We start from the raw sequence: 19,906 nt of genomic DNA on the forward strand, positions 1-19,906 counted from the left end.
AGTGCTCCCTGGTGCCCCCTGTAGAGAACTGTGGTATAAATGCCAAGATCTAGGTCTTAGGGAGGCATATACATACATTTTAATGTGTATAACTCAGGAGGGAGACTTTCACTTGTACGTTTTATAGGATAACAGAGAACTCTCTAAGACATTTGATGCTGTCATACACTTAAAGCTTTTAATGTTTATAGAAAATTGCCACTTATAATATTGATGGCAAATTGCCCTTAGATTGCAGGAGCTGCACAGAGAGTGCTACTGTATTTTTGACACTGTTTTGACAGATTGTCGTACTCTTCACAAAAGTCAGATTTTAGCTGATGTATGAGTAGTAAGTATGCATGCTGTATTTTAAGGGGAAAGACCTACATTGTTCTACCAGTACTAGTATTCTTGTGATTACTTTAAGCTCTGATAAAACTGGCTCATTAAAAAGGATAGTTACTTTAATGTGGTAATCTTTATTGGGGTATTTGCAGTGTTCCCTATACTGAGAACGGGCATTGACACAAATACTACATAAATGTAGGTACTACAGGTTGTAACTAACCAGTTTTTGAATGTACTCATAAGAATGGCCATACTGGGTCCATCTAGCCCTGCATTCTGTCTCTGACAGTGGCCAGTGCCTGATGCTTCTGGCAGCTGGAGGTTTAGGGATACTTAGAGCATGGGGTTGCATCCTTAACCATCTTGGCTAATAGCCATTGACAGACCTATCCTCCATGAACTTATCTAATTATTTTTTTAACCCACTGATACTTTTGGCCTTGACAACGTGCCATGTCAACGAGTTTCACGGGTTGTCTGTGCATTGTGTGAAGGCGTTTACTCACTGTAAACATAAATACCACAAAACGGGGCATATGGTTGCAAACCTGACACTTTGATGCATGGTATAACATGGTGCCAAAGGCAAAGTCAATCTAACACTCCAGAAGTGTTGCTCACAAAAGCAGCATAACAAAGGAGTGGGACATTCTATTTTTTTTAAAGGTATAATTGGCTGTAACGGGGTGTACTGGCCCTTTAATAATATAGGGGGCCAGAAGACCCCGTTCCAGGTGATAGAATGCACAAAGGCCCAGAAAATGGCCAGGTAGCAGAAGAGAGGAAGTTGTCCAGGAGAATTAGGAGTTGGTGGAGAACCCAGGACACTGTTCCTTTAAGGGCACACAATCAGGAGCTCTATAGTGTAGGGTGGCACAAGTGTTCCCTCACTTGCAGCCAATCAGGAGGCGCTCTCTGGAAGAGGGCAGTATATAGACTCACCTTCTCCCTCAGAACATGGGAGACACTGAAAGAGAAGAAAGGGGGGAGGGATAGCTCAGTGGTTTGAGCATTGGCCTGCTAAACCCAGGGTTGTGAGTTCAATCCTTGCAGGGCCACTTAGGGATCTGGGGAAAAATCAGTACTTGGTCCTGCTAGTGAAGGCAGGGGGCTGGACTCGATGACCTTTCAAGGTCCCTTCCAGTTCTAGGAGATAGGATATCTCCATTAATTTTAATTTAAAGCGAGGGCCAGAGCTTCAGCTAGAAAGAGCTGAGAGTGGTGGGTTTGGGTGCAGCAGATTGACAGAGGAAGCCCATGGGGTGTGGCAGAAGAACCAGAGCTAAATTTAATTATGATTATGGACCTTATGGTGGGGACTCACTGAAGATTGTTTGGATAATTTTGTGATTAAGGACTCTGAGGACTGTGTGAACTTTATTTGCAATTAAACCAGCCTCAGACAGAGGTGCTGGAAGTCACAACAGAGACTGGAGCATTTCTGCAGAAGGAGGCTCACAGGCAAGGTGCCTGCAAAGTGATCCCTGGCCACAAGCGGGTGTTCAATAAGTGCCCACCCAGTTACTTATTTCCACTCAAAGCCAATGTAATAAGTGCATAGTTCCAGGCTTGTGAGGTGGTTGTCTCATAATTATGTAGATTGAACTTTAATTAAGCAATCAGACTGCTCTCTCACTCCTGCACATTTCTGAAGTATAAGTAATGTATAATGGAATCCTTTATAACGAAGGAGGTTTGGGGCGTGGGGTAGGGTTGGGGGTCTTTTTTTTTTTTAGCAGAATAGCTTCACTGTAAATGTTGCTCTATAAACAACACTGTAATATACATTTTGCAATGCACTAGAAAAAACTGGTACTTTTATTTTACTAAACAGAAATGCACTATACTGAGGTTATGCTGTATAGCATGTGTAGTGTTTTTGTATGTAACAACATTGCCTAGCAGCTCTGATTTGCTTCAGGGCTTGTCTGTTTTTTCATTGTAAATCCCTACTTCAATCCACAGTTTATTGCTTGACTATAAAAACTCACTTTGTGTTAAAACTTGGTGTCTTATTTTATGTTGTTTATACATTTTCAAGACAAAACTCTATTTTTTTAACCAAGTGTTCATTTTATAGGTAGCAAACACAAAAACAAAAAACAGCACAACAGACTTTTGCTTATTTGGTGCTTTCTTTGTGTTATTTCTTTGTGATCATCCTGTTTTTAATTAAAAAAAAAAAAAAAAAAAGGGGAATCTTGCCAGTCCATAGACCATTATGCCCAAGAGGGATTTTTGTAATATATAAAGACAATATATACATCTCTACCCCGATATAACGCGGTCCTCGGGAGCCAAAAAATCTTACAGTGTTATCGGTGAAACCGTGTTATATCGGGGTAGCGGCGGCAGGGCTCTGACGGTGATTTAAAAGGCCCGGGGCTCCCCGCAGAGGCCAGAGCTCCGAGCCCTTTAAATCTCCGCCCGAGCCCCGCTGCCAGAGCCCCAGGGTAGTGGCGGCAGGGCTCCAGCGGTGATTTAAAGAGCCCCAGGCTCCGGCCACTGCGGGGAGCCCTGGGCCCTTTAAATCTCCGCCCGAGCCCCGCTGCCGGATATAACGCGGTAAAGTAGCCCTGCCCCCCCGAGCGCTGCTTTACCGTGTTATATCCGAATTCGTGTTATATCGGGTCGTGTTATATTGGGGTAGAGGTGTATATATAAATATATATACACACACATACACATTAAAGTGTATGTACTATATAACCAATGATATTAAAGGGCTGAAGAGGAAGGATTGTCCAGTGCTTAGGACACTAGCCTGAGACTTGGCAATTCCATACTCCACCAGAGACTTCCTGTGTTACCTTGTAAAAGTCACTGGGTCTTTCTGTGCCTCAGGAACCCCACCCATAAAATGGAGATAATACTTCCCTAGTTCACTGGAGTGTTGTGAGGATAAATATATTATAGATTGTGAGGCAGTCAGATACTGTGATGGTGGGGGTCCATATAAGTACCTTATATTTATCCATTAACTCTTGGTGTATTTGATTGATGTGTACTGGATAGCCAGTTGCTCTGGGATTCAACAAAGACTCTCTTTGGTCCTCTTTGTATTAGACCATACTTGGTTAGTTTCTATTCTGTTCCCTATAGGTTCTTCTATTGCCCTCATTACTGTAGTATTTGAGTGTGTTCCATGAATGTATTAAGCAACATAACTAATACCTGACATGTGGTTCATTCTCTCCTCCTTTTCCCAACAGTGAATTGTGTGTGCAGTGTAGTGTTGTTGTTTTGTTTGGTAGGCTTTTTTTTTTTAATGTACATGCTACTCAGTGTTTATGCATTTGGAGTGGAAGGTGGTGAGGTTTGATAGTACTTAGTTCTTGTGGAAGATCATTCCACAGTTTTGGACTGGCCCCCAAGAAAGCTCTGTCTCTTGCACAGATGAGCTTTATCCAGGAAGTTCCATTGTACTTGAGAAGCAGAATTGTTGACCATGGTCTTCATCTTGGAGCTTTAGTTTGTCTTGGTGTCTTCCATCTATAGTGCTAGTTCTAAATTGATGGCACTGAATACCTGCAAATGAGATGAGGTGAAAAGAAGCAAAGTAGAGGATCAGAAGCAGGAGAAAGAGAGAAGTCTTTTCTTTTAGGACATCTTTTTTTATTTTATCTGGAACCTAGAGTGGGCCAAATTCTGCTGTTTTACACTTGCATACCTTCAGTGAACATGCCAGTCAATGTAGTTTTATGGAAAATCGGTCATGTCAAACAAACCTGATTTCATTCTTTCATATATTTACAACTTTGGTTGATAAAGATAACTGCATAGATATAATATACTTTAGACTTTTGTAAGGAGTTTGATTTAGTACTGCATGACCTTCTGATTAAAAAACTAACACTAGACAATATCAATAAAATACACGTTAAATGGATTAAGAACTGGCTTAGTGACAGATCTTAAAGTAGTTGTCAATGGAGAAACATCATAAAAAGAACTGTTTCTAGTGGGATTCCACAGGGCGCAGTACTAGGACTGACACTATACAATATTTCATCAGTGATATAGAAGTAAATATAAAATCACTGCTGATAAAATGTACAGTTTACACAAAGATTGGGAAAAGGGTACATAGTGATGAGGTTAGGGTGAGTCATAAACAATCATGTCCATTCAAACAATTCAACCAAATGCAAAGTTTTCCTTCTAGGAACAAAGAATGCAGGCCATGTCTACAGCATGGGGGACTGTATTCTGGAAAACGGTGTATCTGAAAAAGATTTAAAGGTCATAGTGGATGAGCAACTGCACATGAGCTCCCCGTGTGGTGCTCTAGCAAAACAGGCTAATGTGATCTTTGGATGTATTCAAATAGACTATAAGGCCAGAAGGGATCTTTGTGATCATCTATTATGTCCTCCTGTGTAACATGGGCCATAGGACTTCCCTGAATTATTTCCGGTTTGAACTAGAGCATATCTTTTTGAAAAAACACCTAGTCTTTCACCTAGTTTCCAGTGATGGACACTCTACAACAACCCTTGATACGTTGTTCCAATGGTTAATTACCTTCACTATTAAAAATGTGCATCTTGTTTCTAGTCTGAATTTGTCTTGCTGCAACTAGTTTTAACAAGGTGGATTTTGTGGCGCCTTTGTTAGACTGAAGAGCTGTTTATCATTAAATTTCTGTTTCACATGTAGGTACTTATAGACTGTGATTAAGTTACTCCATAATCTACTCTTTGATAAACTAAACTGATAGCAGTCTTTTACGCCACCACTATAAGACACGTTTTCTGTCACTTGAATCATTCTTTTGGTTCATCTCTAAATCTTCTCCAATTTATCAACATCCTTCTTGAATTGTGGACACCAGAACTGGATACAAACAGGGGAATAGTGAGTAGGGAGGTGATTTTATCTCTTCATATAACAGTTTACATTGATATCCTTGAATATCCATAAGCTGTGTGTCTGTGATTATACAAGCATACAGTAGAGAGCAGGCAGTGCATGCAGAAATCTTTGACAGAAAAACTATTTTGAAGGAAACACATTATTTGTAGTAGTAGTCGTATATTATTATTTTATAGTATTTTCCAAAGACACAATCGCTTGGATGAGGGTGAGGGAAGAGAGATGCAATCAAATAAATGTGATTTTTATACACATTTCCTTTAACCATTTATCATTTTTAATAAAAGAACCAGTTAACCCCATCTATTCTCCCCTCCCACTTCCCCAATACATCTTTAATTGTCTAATGTCTTACTGGCATCCCGACAGAGGCAAATCTCAAGGAGAAATTTGAAGGGCATGATAGGTCTTACCAATTCATTCAGGGAAGATGTTTCATGTGTAAGAGGAAGCCTGGAAGAAGAAGGCACAAAGATGTAAGTGTAAGAAGCCCAAAATGGAAGGGGACTTGAAGGTGGTGATAAAAATCTAAGTCTTGAAGCATTGGAGAATGTGAAGCCAGTACAGGGATTCAAAAATGGGAGTGCTGTGGTCAGAGTAACATGCAAAAAGATTAATTTAATAATTCTATTTTGTAAATACAAGAGGGGGATAATGTCAGCGTTATGGAGACCAGGGAGGGGGAGGTAGTCAAGCAGGGAGATGAGAATTTTGTGTGCCTGGTCCAGGAAATGGTAGATCTTCAAAATATTATGGAGAAGTGGCAAAACTGTATTTCTAAAGTATCCATCACCTTAGTATTTAAGAGCTAAGCTTTTCTAATTAGATTTGCCTGAAGAGGTTGAAAGTTTTTTTCACACACTGGGCTAAATTCTGTTCTCACTTACTCCCAGGCAACCCTGTCAGGACCCAGTTGCACCAGTATAACTAAGAGCAAAATTTGCCCCCAGCATCTTCCCCCCTCCCCCCCAACATTACTTTTAGAGATGGGATCAAGCTGCAAATTTCAGACCCAGGCTTTGAACATGACAGAGTGTGCAGGTGTTTAGATGTGCACTTTTGTTTTGAACAATTATTAAGATAAGAACCCTGTATAAAATTGTGTCTGGATTGAGGTTCAGATTTTTAACACCTCTTAAGTTTGAGGTTGTTTGGATCCAAGATTTTTGCTGAGGCCCATCTTTGATTATTTTGAGAAGCTTCCTGTATATTTCTTTCAGCTGCAGCTTCCTAGTTCTTTATGAATGAAGAGGCGATTTTCAGAAGCACCTAATAGATTTAGGCACATACAAGTCTTATTGGTTTTCAGTTAGATTTGTGTGCCTAAAGCCCTCACTTGCTTCTGAAAATGTCCCCCTTAGTCCTCATGTTGTGCAAGAAACTTAAAGGATAGATTTGAGACTTTTAGGATTTTTCTTTTTTGTTTTTGTTTTTGTTTTTTCCAAGACTAGTATCTTTCATGTGGGTGCCAACAGCAAATTCTAAGACATAAATAATATACTAAGAAATAGTAATTTCTTGACCGGTACTTATTATCAAATTAAATTGTCAGGCTCTTTTTATTTAATGAAATAAAGGGGAGAAAGTGTGATTTCAATTAGCAATTCTGTCACATGATAATTTTTAAACACTTCTTAGTACAAAATTTATGCAAAAGTGCTAAATCCTAATTAAACAACTTACATTCTTTTTTCTTTCCTGAGGCAAAATAACTCCTATTATTATTATTAATGAAGCCATAAAATTCAGGTTAACTGGAGGTATTTTTTTGCCATATTTCATTTCCAAATCTTTTTTTCATATCTGAAAGTTAAAATGAATGAAACTATTTTATTAACCACTCTTTTGTTTAAACTGATGTGCATTTTTTTTATTGCTCATGGTATGCTGTGACAGGGGAGTACTTAATGCATTTGTATCAGGGAAGGCATATTTATTCTGATAAACCAACCAATAGGGTGTTCTTCCATGATATAACTGATTTTACATCTCATCCATTATCTAATAAGTTGTGAAAAGAGTTTCCAGTCTCACCAAAAGATCAGACTCATTACTATAGAAAGCAATGGGATGAGATCATTTGTGGAGTTACTTGCAGCCATATAAAATTACCATGGAAGGGGCCACACAGAATTGTAATACAACATAGTTTTGCAAATAGCATTGTTCTAACAGATATCAGTATTATGTAAACTGCAATATGAGGTAAGCCAAATATTGTTGCAAGAGGGGGAGGGGATTTTTTGCAAAATTTCCGTCTTTTTAAGATTTGTGAAACTTCCACAAAATTGAATTAGAGTGAGATGAGAGAGACTAGGGAATTGCAGCCCTTGGTGGCAAAGCAGTGGGTCTGGCAATATAAATCACAAAACCCTTTCACAGAGATATGTGTAGGGACAAAGAAATATAGAGGCCAGAAATAGGTTAAGTAAAAAGGAGAAAGAGAGTGGGAAATACAATTAAGCATCCCCAGAGTGTCTATTTGTGTATGCCAGGATGGGCAGGGATGATGTTCCTCGCCTCTATTTGCCAGAAGCTGGGAATGGGGGACAGGGAATGGATCAATTGAGGATTATCTGTTCTGTTCATTCCCTTTGGGGGCACCTGGTATTGGCCACTGTTGGAAGACCGGATACTGGGCTAGATGGACCTTTGATCCTACCCAGTATGGCCGTTCTTATATTCTTATGCCCAGCACATTGGGGCACAGTCCTGATTGGGGCCTTTGGGTACTACCATAATCAAAACGTTTATTAATAACAATACTGCAGTCTCTCATACAGTGTGCCTGGCAAAGATACTTCCATCATTAAACAGATTACTAATAAGCACAACTGAATTAATATAAGTGGTGAATAAAGGAAAAATAAGAAATTACAGATAATAGACATGATAGCCAAAGAAAACTGACAGACAAGAAAGGGCCATAACTTTGTTTGATCTGGACAAAACAAAAACATGCATTTCATTTCAATCCATTCCTTTTCCCCAGAGCTCCATGATTACTCCCATGTTACTTCTGAAGAACAGAATCAGTCCTGTTGGCCTTGTTTTCTTTCACAATGCTTCATTGCTAAAAAATGTAGTTTCTTCAGCATGATAATAAAATGTGATTTTCTATAGTACTTATAAAATTGACAACAGAAGCTCAAAAGAGTTCAAAATGGAATTGCGGAGATGGAATTTGTGGCAGATAAATGTCCCAGTGTCAGGTTCCCCTGATATCCTTATTCATTACATCTGAATGCAGCTCTGTATCTAAAAATCAAGGCTGCTTTATCAGTCTTGCTTATAACGCCAGTCAGAATAGCTAACTGCTGAGAGGTCCTTCAGAGTCTGAAGGTGGGTCAAGACAGCATGGCTTTGGCACAGCATGAGAGACCCATTTTACATTATTGACTTTTCCTCTTATCCACAAGGACACAGAAATTAATGTGGAATTGTTGGGTCAAAGATTTTGACACATGTCAAGACAGATATCTTCATTTTGGAGTATAAAAATGGAACAAGCTTGTTGCATATGAACCATTTTAGACAGCAGTTACAGCTCAAGCAACGCTACAGATGAATGTGTTACTAGTCTGTAAAGGCCATTCTGTGTGGCTGAACTCTTATGAAAAGACCTATAGAATTTAACAGGGATGAAACAAATGCAATTCTAAAAAATTTAATAAAATTCTATAGCAATTCCCCTAACAGCCAACAAAACTGAATAGAGAATCATTGTCTTTCTATAGTGTTGTGGGTTTTTTTGTTTTGTTTTTTGTTTTTAAACCATTCTATAGAAATCTGTGAAAGTATATAATATTATGTTTTGTGGAGTGGTTCAAGTGACCTGAAAGTGTAGAAAGTTATCTTTTACTAAATACTAAAATAGTTTTCCATAAGGGAATGCGTTTGACTCAGTACTTTGCATATAGACTACTTCCAATAGTAAACACTATAAAAAAACTCAATTCAGCTTGTCCCCTTTTTATATAAACAGATTTGCACTGTGAAAGAAAAACAACCCATCAGTATCCAGTGATTTTTGTATGTACCACACAGCAAAAGCTCATTTGATTAATCAAATTTATTTTTATTTTATTACTTCTTTGACTTGAAATCTGCTGGTTTTATCCCTAACTTGGTTTTATGACTTGTGGGTTGTTTTTTTCCAGTTCGTGTTCTGCCGTGAATGTAAAGAAGAATACCATGATGGGGAATGCAGCACTCTTGTCAGTTCGCAGGAAGCCATAGCCCAGAAGGTAGGGAACCCCACAACTCATTGCATTCCTATAATTAGCTTTGGCTCAGCTAGAGCAACATTTGTAGAATTGGTCCTAATTATAATTGTAAGTAAAAGCAACCCTGTTTGTATTGAATTGCTCTAGTCACTAGAACCGCTGAATTGGCTTCCCCATGGGTTTCAGACTCTTTGATTCATACAGCCATTGAGTTCTGTCAGAAACATGCAGAGCCCTGCTATCAGTCGATAAAGAAATGGCCTCCCTGATGGGCCTTTGGAATTGTGTCAGTTCAATATGAATATCTTTGAAATGCTTTCTGTGAAGTCTTGCTTACCCATCAGCTTATACTCAGCTCACCGGTTAGTAAGTCAAGTGGTTCTGGACTGAATCAGATTTTTGCTGAATGTAACAAGTGCAGTATTATCTTCCTAAGTCTGCAGACAGCCTGAAACAGCGGCCCTTGGAGGGCTGCACTCCCCTGCCCCACCATCATTAAAGTCATTGAGGTTTTAACCCTCAACCCTGTGAGGACACTTTAATGTAAGTATTAACTAATTCATTGGTTATTTGAGCAGATGGGATGCGGAATAGGATGGAAGTGAAGCAATTTGGAGGAAATTAGGAATCAATGTAGGGAAGAACTCAGACTACAAGACCACACTGCCTTTCAACCCAATAATGCTTGTGTAAACTATAGCACACTAAAGGGAGTGGAGTTTCAGCCATATACACATCTCAGTTGCTAAAGAAAACATATGTCCAGTTAAATTGAGTTAATCCTGTTTTCTTATATGATGTCCCAGGAACTTCTTTTCAGGTACCTGAAATGTTCCAGTTTTTCACTTCATTCATCAGAATGTTTGGGATTCTTACAACTACTAAATGTCCATTCAGAATATTTTGCTCTCATGAGTTAAACGTGCTGTGTGTTTACCGGGAACACACAGTCTTGTGAAAGCAAAGTTCAGTGTGATGAAGAGTGTTTGGAGTGAAGAAAATAATCAAATGAGTTTGGATGTTATCAAAGCTATTCTTTTGCTCAGAGTGAATGTTAACAACTCTTGTTCAGTCTTTTCTGAATGAATTTATTCTGACTAACTTATTGGGGGGAAAAGTGTCCACTCTGAGAAACTCACCTGTCACTTTTGAATCAGAAGCTGGCAGTAGCTACATCAGGGATCGGCAACCTTTTGGCACGTGGCTCGCCAGGGTGCTTATCCTGGCGGGCCGGGCCAGTTTGTTTACCTGCCGTGTCCGCAGGTTCGGCCGATCGCGGCTCCCACTGGCCGCGGTTTGCCGCTGCAAGCCAATGGGGGCTGCGACAAGCCGTGGCCAGCACATCCCTCGACCCGCGCTGCTTCCTGCAGCCCCCATTGGCCTGGAGCGGCGAGCTGTGGGCAGTGGGAGCCGCGATTGGCCGAACCTGTGGACACGGCAGGTAAACAAACCGGCCCGGCCCGCCAGGGTACTTACCCTGGCGAGCCGTGTGCCAAAGGTTGCCGATCCCTGAGCTACATTAACACATGCTTTTTAATCCCCAAAGGAAAAAACAATTATGGTACCAAATTTCTGCTTCTTCTGTGCCCTGCTAAATTACTGGTACTGCTTGAATAGCCATATACTTGGGGCTTTGTAGTAGTTACCAGATGAAACAGTGTTTGACTGCTATTACCATGGTCCTGCAAGCAGCAATCAACTTACATGCTGGCTTCCAGTTCTCCCCTAAGGACAAAGGTGAAGGCTGTCATTGCTTCAGTCACCGGAGAAGATAGTACTTTCTCATTGTCCTTTAAGGCTGAATTTAGGCAAATAATGGCCATTATTTTGGGTATCTCAATGTCTAGGTGCCCAGCCTAATACACTTAGGCCAGTGGCACCATTTGGGGGTGGGGAGTGAACACCCCCTCACCTCTTCTCCACGTTTTTGTACTTGCTCAAAGTTCCATAGGTTGTGGAGCTGTGTGGGGAGGGGGCAGGGCAAGATATGGCTCAACCACTTTCAAGCAGTGGTCCCATATTAAAGCAGTATAGCTGCTGCCAGAGTGGTCTGAAGCATTACTTCAGCTGTGGGGTCACAACACCACTGAAATTTGACCCAGCCACCCCTCCATACAAATGGAGGAGTGGCTGGACATATTTTAGTGAATGGTGTTACAACCTGTCGCATGAGGTCGCAACACCACTAAAATCTGCCCCTCCCCCCCATCCATCCAGATAGAGGGGTGGCCGGGGCAAATGGTGTTGCAACCTAGTGCATGAGGAGGCTATTCCTTTATGTTGGCGAAACACAGGGGAGTCTACCAAGAACTTGATTCCTGGTGGCACTGGCTCAGGTGCTATGTGGGTAAGAGAGATGGGAGACTCTCTCACTGAGGGATATCTGAGGTCCTTTCTGGATGGGGGGATGAAGGGACACGAGCATGTCAAAGTCAGACTCAGGACTCACAATTTGTCAGACCACTCTGTTTATTAGCAAAAGTGCTCTGCTAATACACCCAGAAAATGTGAGCGCCATACAAGGCTCAAACCACCTTATTTATACAGATAAAAGGGCGCAAAATGAACAAGATTACAAAGGGAGCAGAACTGATAAGTTTACCTGGGGCTAGACACATATCTCATGTCCTTATTAACTCTCACCAATCTCCTGTTAATGTCCCACCATCAGCTTAAGTGGACCCATTGTTCAATATCTTAATGTTCCTCTTCCTGACAACTTTATCTCAACATTCCTCATTCCTGCTTAAAGGAACATACAGCATTTCTTTAATTCATTCTACTTCTACAATATAATTCATTCTACTTTCACAATTCCTCCTTTTGGTCAAGCTACGCAATGACCAACAATTACTGGGTTCCACATATCAACCGTTCTTTGTCTCTTTGTTCATCAGCGATATTTAGAATCATCATATTAGCACTCTGTTTTGGGGCAGCTACCTGCGTGGCATGTTTTACACAACTTTGGATACAACAGGAGATTAACTGAAAACATACAAAAATCATTAGGATTCCAAACAGAATAGTCAAGGCTCCCTGAAACAACCAGCCTCCTATGCCAGAGAAATTGAACAGGTTACTTAGCCACTTCCATAAAGAACTCGGCTCTTCATGGGGAAGATATGTGATCTGTTCTAAGTGGCTAGCGCGATTTATTACCTCATTGGTGTTGTCAGGTATATACACACAACATTCTTTTCCAATGAGAGCACAGGTCCCTCCTTTGGCCGCCAGCACTATGTCCAATGCCTGACGGTTTTGGAGGGCCATCTGTCGGATCGCCCCTGTTTCTTTGGCCAGGGCTCTTAAACGTTCTTTGGTTTCATTTGCCATTATTTCAACTACTGCTTGTAACCTCAGGAGCCTTTTTGCATGGTGTATTACTCCCCCAAATGGGATAAAGGAACTGCCAATAGCCTCTTCCCAGGTTAAGGGGCTTATGTTATTTACATACCATTGGGCATCTGATAAGTCCCTTCTTTTCCGCCTGAAATTACAGAGGCGTTCTCGTGGGAATTGTGGGAAGAGCCAGGTGGGATAACAGATACCTGACCAGTTAGCAGGTAATGCGGTATAAGCTTTGGTCCCACAAACCCAATGATGCCCTATCAAGGCCGGAAAGGGTCGGTTGCACCCATTTGCCATGTAGGTGTCTGCAAAGGAGGAATAATATCCCCCAAAGGGCACATGGTAATTCTCCTTACAAGGAGTGGTGTTATTTACATGGCACTGAAAGACTGTATTGTTCTCACTAAGGTTACTGTAGGGGGAACATGAGATTGATTTCTCTGTTTGATCCCAGGTTGAGAAAAAAATCATATCCCCATACCCGGCCCGCCATTTTTTAGTTTTGTTCGAATAATCCCATACACCATTGGCCACAATATGCTGAAGGCAACTGCTCCTTCCCAGATCCAGCCCTGTCCCATTACACACCCAACACCAATGACCTTTACCTCCGCCACACTTATCCATTTAGATACATTTATTCCCACCGCTTCCCAAGTGTCATTGCTGTTCCATGTTTTGTTAAACGGACGAGGTCCCTCCAGTGAGGTCTGGGGAATTGAATGGGCTTGCCAGGACAGGAACACCAGCTTGAGAGTGGGCTGGGATGTGGCTGCAGACCCAGCAATTAGAGATATTAAGGGTCTGAGCTCTCCACACTTGCTGCTGAATAAAAGAATTGTCATTGTGGACTCCCCAGACCTTAAGACACCAGCAGCCGAGGAACAGGTGCCACCAGAAGCGCATGTTGGAGGCAAGGCCCTTCTGGTTCTGACAACCTCAACTGAGGGAACCGCAGTCACGGTTTTACGTCCACCAGGCAGCAGGTGCCAGGCTCGCTACTGCTTCTTCTTGGGCCTTGCTTTAGGTCGTCGTCTGCTTCTGGCAACCCTTACGAGAGTGTAGATTGTAAGGTATTGCAGGCTGTTCCTCTACGTCTTCTTCTGGAGTCAAAATTGACTCTGCGTGGTCCTGAGGTGATGATTGGTTCACTGGGGGTGGTGCCTTTTTACACTGCGAAGCATGTATCCACGCTGCGATGCCAGATAGTTTAACAGCCGTCTGGGTAGTAAGCAGTACCTGATGAGGACCCTTGCACCAGGGCTCCAAGGCGTGATTTCAATGGTGGTGTCGTACGTAGACCCAATCATCTGACTCAAAGTTGTGGCAAGCGTCAGAGGTGGGTTCCGTCGGCCAGGCGGCTCGAACCTGTGAATGGAAGTGACTTACAGCTTGCATTAGTCCCTTGCAATATTGAAGGAGCGTCCTGTGAGTCAAGTTCAAGTCTGGGACTGGAGTAATGGTAGCCATAGCTCGTATAGGGCATCCCATAACAATTTCAAAAGGACTCAATTTATGCCTTTGGGATGGAGTGGACCGCATTTCCATAAGGGCCAACGGTAAGGCTGCTGGCCAGCTTAACCCTGTAGAGTCACAAATTTTAGCAAGCTTATTCTTAAGTACACCATTTCGTCTTTCAACTACACCTGCGCTTTGTGGGTGGTAGGGACAGTGCAACAGGTGTGTGATATGTAATACACGATCCAGGTGCTGAACAAGTTGTCCGGTAAAATGTGTACCCCGGTCACTGGACAGAGTGGCAGGAATTCCCTTGGCAGGCTGTGACGGTGCTGGTTCTGGTGGGACCCAACTGAGAGTGCCAATTCAGGACAAATTGCTTAAACAGGGCAGTTACAGCCCAAGGCTGGGGTTTTTCTACCACTAAGGCAAACCAAACCAGCCAGACAAAGAGGACTTTGGTCTCACCCCACTGGCTAACCACAAGTCACACAAGCAATTCCCTTAGACACTCCAGTTTCCCAGTATCACCACCAGTGCCACTCGTTATGGGGACAAATGGTTATGAAAACCAATACCCCAGTAAAAGAAAAAAGGTTCTCTTGATCCCAAAGAACCAAGCCCCAGACCCAGGTCAATATACAAATCAGCTCTTACCCACCCTGTTGCCAATCCTTTAGAATCTAAAATCTAAAGGTTTATTCATAAAAGGAAAAAATATAGATGAGAGCTAGAATTGGTTAAAAGGAATCAATTACATACAGTAATGGCAAAGTTCTTGGTTTAGGCTTGTAGCAGTGATAGAAACTGCAGGTTTAAATCAAGTCTCTGGAGTACATCCCCAGCTGGAATGGGTCATTCAGTCCTTTGTGTAGAGCTTCCTTGTAGCTAAGTCCCTCCAGAGATAAGAAGCAGGATTGAAGACAAGATGGAGATGAGGCATCAGCCTTTTATAGTCTTTTCCAGGTGTATGAACACCTCTTTGTCCTTACTGTGGAAAATTACAGCAAAATGGAGTCTGGAGTCACATGGGCCAGTCCCTGCATACTTTGCTGAGTTGCAAGGCATATCTGCCTTCTCTCAATGGGTCAATTGTATAGCTGATGGTCCTTAATGGGCCATCAAGCAGGCTAGGCAGAGCTAACACCAACTTGTCTGGGATGTCTCCCAGAAGCATAGCATAAGTTTGAAATACAGACAGTATAGAGCCAATATTCATAACTTCAACTACAAAATTGATACACACATATAGACAGCATAATCATAACCAGCAAACCATAACCTTGTCTTAGACACCTCATTTGACCCCCTTTATACAAGATTTGGTGCCACTACAGGACTTTGGTTGCAACCATGTTCTATAGGGTCCCAGATTATGTCAATAACGTCACACAGGCATAATATGATTTAACAAACATTTGGCAACAGACAGTGAGTCAGCCTTGTGACAAGGAAAGGTTTCAATCCAACCAGAAAATAAACATACCATAACCAAAATAAATTCATATTGTTGACACTTAGGCATTTGTACAAAATCAAGTTGCCAATGCAAGAATGGTGGTTGGGGCAGGCCCCTGAGCCACTTTTACAGATTTACCAATATTGTGGCTTTGGCAAGTGGTACAGGCGGCACAGTGGCGGGCTGCAAAAGAGCTGAAATGGTGGGCCCACCATCCTGCCTTAGTTACAGCAAAGACCATCCCCTCCTTTCCGACATGCGAAACACCATGTAGCAGGGTGGCCAGAGACGGGTAGAGTGAAAAGGGGGCCACAAAGGCGCCAGTAGGCGAACGCCAAAGGGAATCAGGATGTAGAGAGCAACCTTGGGCAACCCAGGAGTCTCTTTCGGCTTCTGGGGCAGAGTTTTGGAGCAGGGTGAGGTCAGTGAGGGACAGCGGTGGTATAGCAACAGAAAGGGAACCTAGAAATGCATCTGGGGAAGGTTCTATGGCAGCAGCATGTTTAGCAGAGGCATCAGCAAATGCGTTACCCTTAGCAACATCAGTATCCGTCGTCGAGTGGCCAGGGCACTTAACAATAGCTAGGGCAGATGGAAGTAAAACTGCATATGGGAGAGCAGCGATGTAGGGGCCATTTTTGATAGGGGTACCGGCGGAGGTAAGGAAACCCCGAGCTTGCCAGAGGGTGCCAAAGTCTTGTACAACCCCAAAAGCGTAGCGGGAGTCAGTGTAAATGGTGGCAGAGCGTTCCTCCACCAAAAAGCAGGCACGGGTGAGGGCAACTAATTCGGCGACTTGCGCTGAGGTCACAGAAGGTAAAGACGCAGCTTCTAGGGTTTCAGAGAGTGATACCACAGCGTATCCCGCAAGGAGATGACCTTGGTTGTCTCGAAAACAGGAACCATCAGTGAACAAAACAAGGTCAGAATTAGGGAGAGGGACATCAGAAAGGTCTGGGCGCAGGACGGTGACAGCAGGGACAGTTGCAAGGTAGTCGTGGGGTTCACTGTCAGCAGACAAAGGAAGGAGAGTGGCAGGGTTTAACTGAGAACAGCGCTTCATGGTGATATGCAAAGCCGACAGCAGTAAAAGTTCGTACCTGGTGAGGCGGGTGGAGGAGAGGTGGCTGTGTTATGTTGTAGGAGGAGAGTTTCCACAGAGTGAGGGACCATGAGGGTAAGAGGAGAGTGGAGGACAAGGGATTCAGACATTTCGACTAGGCGCGCCGCGGCAGCCACAGTGCGCAGGCAGGGGGTGGGGGGGCAAGCCTTGGGCAACAGGGTCCAAAGTAACAGAGAAATAAGCCACTGGGCGGTTCTTGTCTTGGTGCATCTGAGTGAGAACTCCAAGTGCACACCCAGATTGTTTGTGGCAGAAAAGGGTAAAAGGCTTAGAATAGTTAGGCAGAGCGGGCTGGGGCCAGATCACTTGCTGCTGCTGCCAGCGCCAGACCCCCCGCTAACCGCCCAGGCTGCCCTGGACTCCTTGTCCCCCTGAAGAATATCCTGAGGCTCTCTCTGCCTGCAGCTCCCTCCCGCTCCCTGCAGGGGAGGCACGGTCAGGGAGCTCTGGCACCGCCCCCCCACAGCTCCCATTGGCCGGGGTTTCTGGCCAATGGGCTGGGAACCAGGTCAGTGCTGGGAGGGGGGAGGGAGGCAGCGTACAGAGTTGCCCTGCCTCTGCCGAGACTCTCCCCTGCACGCAGGGACGCTGGGGAGGGGGGAGCTGCCCCCGAGGTGAGAGCGCCCCACCCCCGGCCCAACCCACCCTGCTCCCTATCCCCCGACTGCCCCCCGCCACTTCCAACCTCCCCCCCCCCCAACTATGAGGGAGGCTCCTGGCAGCGTCTGGCTCAGCGCAGCACCATACACGCTGTCCTGCGGGAGCACGTAGCCCCACCCCCCCATAGCTCTGCCTGCCCTGCATTAGGGTGTGCCCAGACACACCCGGCACACCCCCGCGCACGCCTATGCAAGTAGCTTGCACAGCTGCAGGAGGTCTGCCTCAGAGGGTTCGCACACTAACAAAAATTCCTCTGCGAATTTGGTAGGATTTTCCAGGGGCTTCGGAAAGCCTTTTACAATTGAATGGAGCTCTGTACGAGTCCAGGGTTTATAGCTCCAAGCGGGACCCCCTTGTTGGCCCCCAGTATGCAGGATTTGGAGGGGAGCCTGGATAGTTTTAGAGCCAGAGCGCAAGCGGTGGGCCCAATCGTTATCTCGGCTATCTTCATATGTATGAGGGAAAACAGAGGAGTCAGGCAGACTCCTGCCCCCCACGAGAAGTATCTGAATTGGTGCTACTGACTTAGGGCTAGATTTTTGAAAGTATTTAGTTGCCTAAAAATGCAGATAGGCACCTAGTGGGATTTGTTAAAAGTGCTTAAGTGCCTAACTCCTATTAGGGGCTGATTTTCAGAGATACTGAGAATCCATGGCTCCCATTTACTTCAATTGCAGCTATGGGTAGCTCTGTACATCTGAAAATCAGACAGTAGCTTTGTCAAGCATGACACCCAGTATTTTTGGCAACAGTTGAAAATTTTGGCCTTAATGTGTTACCTTTTTTTTGTTATAATTTCTACTACGCTACCCCTAGCAACTGATGGGAGAGGTGTACTAGAAGTTCCTAAAATAGATATTGTGTGCCATCAAAATAAATCCAGCAAGCAGCAGGTTTCCTGTTAACAGTCTACATTGACTGTAGCCTTTCGGAGGCCTGATCTTAAAAAGTGCTGAGTGCCTTCGACTTACACTGTATATATTGGATCCGAGGGCACTCAGCACTACCCACCAGGTGTTATGTACCTAATAGAGTCAGACCCAAAATATGGAGCAGCCTTAATCCTGGACCTCCTCTACTATTCCCCATTATTGTTTGGGATGATTAAGCTTAGATGACATAGTACTGTCTGGAATCCTCTTGCCTGAATGGGAAGATCGTAGATCTCTGTGGCTCAGCCAACGGTGAGCTACTGGTATTCAGGCAATGTACCACCAAATGGCATATTTAGCAGTGCTTGTATGGGGGGAAACGAGGTGTTTGTGTGCTATGCCACCCTCCCTGGAGCCATTCTGTTAGGCCATTGCCTGCATGAAAATTATTCTCTCCCTATGATAACATTGGCCCAAATATTCCCCTCCCCCCGTGCCTGAACAGGAACTAGTCGCCCCCACCACACACATCCTTTCAACTATCATCATCATCATCGTGGCACCTATGAGCCCTAGCCATGGACCAGGTCCCATTTGTGCAAGATGCTGTACAAAAACAAAAACACAGTCCCTGCCCCTAAGAGCTTACAATCCAAGTCTAATATGAGACAACAGATGGGAGAGAACAAGAAAACAATTAGATATTACTGGTCAGCATGATGGGCAGTGATCTCAGCACACAAACAGCTTAACCATTGTTAGGTTTTGGTTTTGGTAGGGCTCACGTCAAGGGAGAATTTTAAACAAGGATAATGAGTTCGTTTTGCAGATGCTTATGGGGTGCTCCTCCCCAGAGTAAGAAGCAGCATCGGAGAAAGCACAAAAGTGTTTGAAATTTTAACAGCTGTGCGATGGAGGCTGACATTGTGGGCCAATCAGAGACAGGAGGCGATTTCTCGATAGTGATTGACAACTGTTAGGTAGGGTTGGGGTGGGGATAGTCTGAAGGGCCTTGAAAGTAAAGGCAAGTAGCTTCTGCTTGATGTGATAGAGAAGGAGGAATCAGGGGAGAGATGCAAAGAGGGGTGACAGTCAGAGTGACAGGCTGGAGTTCCTTTACTATTAAGGCACGCCAAACAGAGAGGACTTCGGTTTTAACCCACTGGCTAGCCAGAAGTCATACAAGCAATTCCCTCAGACACTCCAGTTTCCCAATATCACCACCAGGGCCACTCCTTATGGGGATGAATGGTTATGAAAACCAATACCCCAATAAAAGAAAAAACATTCTCCCTATCCCAAAGGACCAAGCCCCAGACCCAAGTCAATATACAAGTCAGATCTTACCCACAAATCATGCTGTTGCCAATCCTTTAGAATCTAAAATCTAAAGGTTTATTCATAAAAAGAAAGAAATATAGATGAGAGCTAGAATAATAGCAAAGTTCTTGGTTCAGGCTTGTAGCAGTGATGGAATAAACTGCAGGTTCAAATTAAGTCTCTGGGGGTATGTCTACACTACGAGGGTAATTCGATTTTACTTAAATCGAAT

General features: G+C 43.5%; 1 protein-coding gene across 1 annotated transcript in view; it reads left to right on the top strand.

Moving 5' to 3' along the window:
* The window catches only part of PRKN (parkin RBR E3 ubiquitin protein ligase), a 969,496-nt gene that overhangs the window by 921,768 nt on the left and 27,822 nt on the right, over positions 1 to 19,906 (top strand). Inside the window, exon 10 of the mRNA XM_026649533.1 lies at positions 9,366 to 9,452. Within this exon, the coding sequence (XP_026505318.1) occupies positions 9,366 to 9,452 (87 nt within the window). The remainder of the gene's footprint in view (positions 1 to 9,365; positions 9,453 to 19,906) is intronic.

The sequence above is a fragment of the Terrapene carolina genome, unplaced genomic scaffold (assembly GCF_002925995.2).
Source record: "Terrapene carolina triunguis isolate 2854851 unplaced genomic scaffold, T_m_triunguis-2.0 Scaffold85, whole genome shotgun sequence".
Taxonomy (NCBI): domain Eukaryota; kingdom Metazoa; phylum Chordata; order Testudines; family Emydidae; genus Terrapene; species Terrapene triunguis.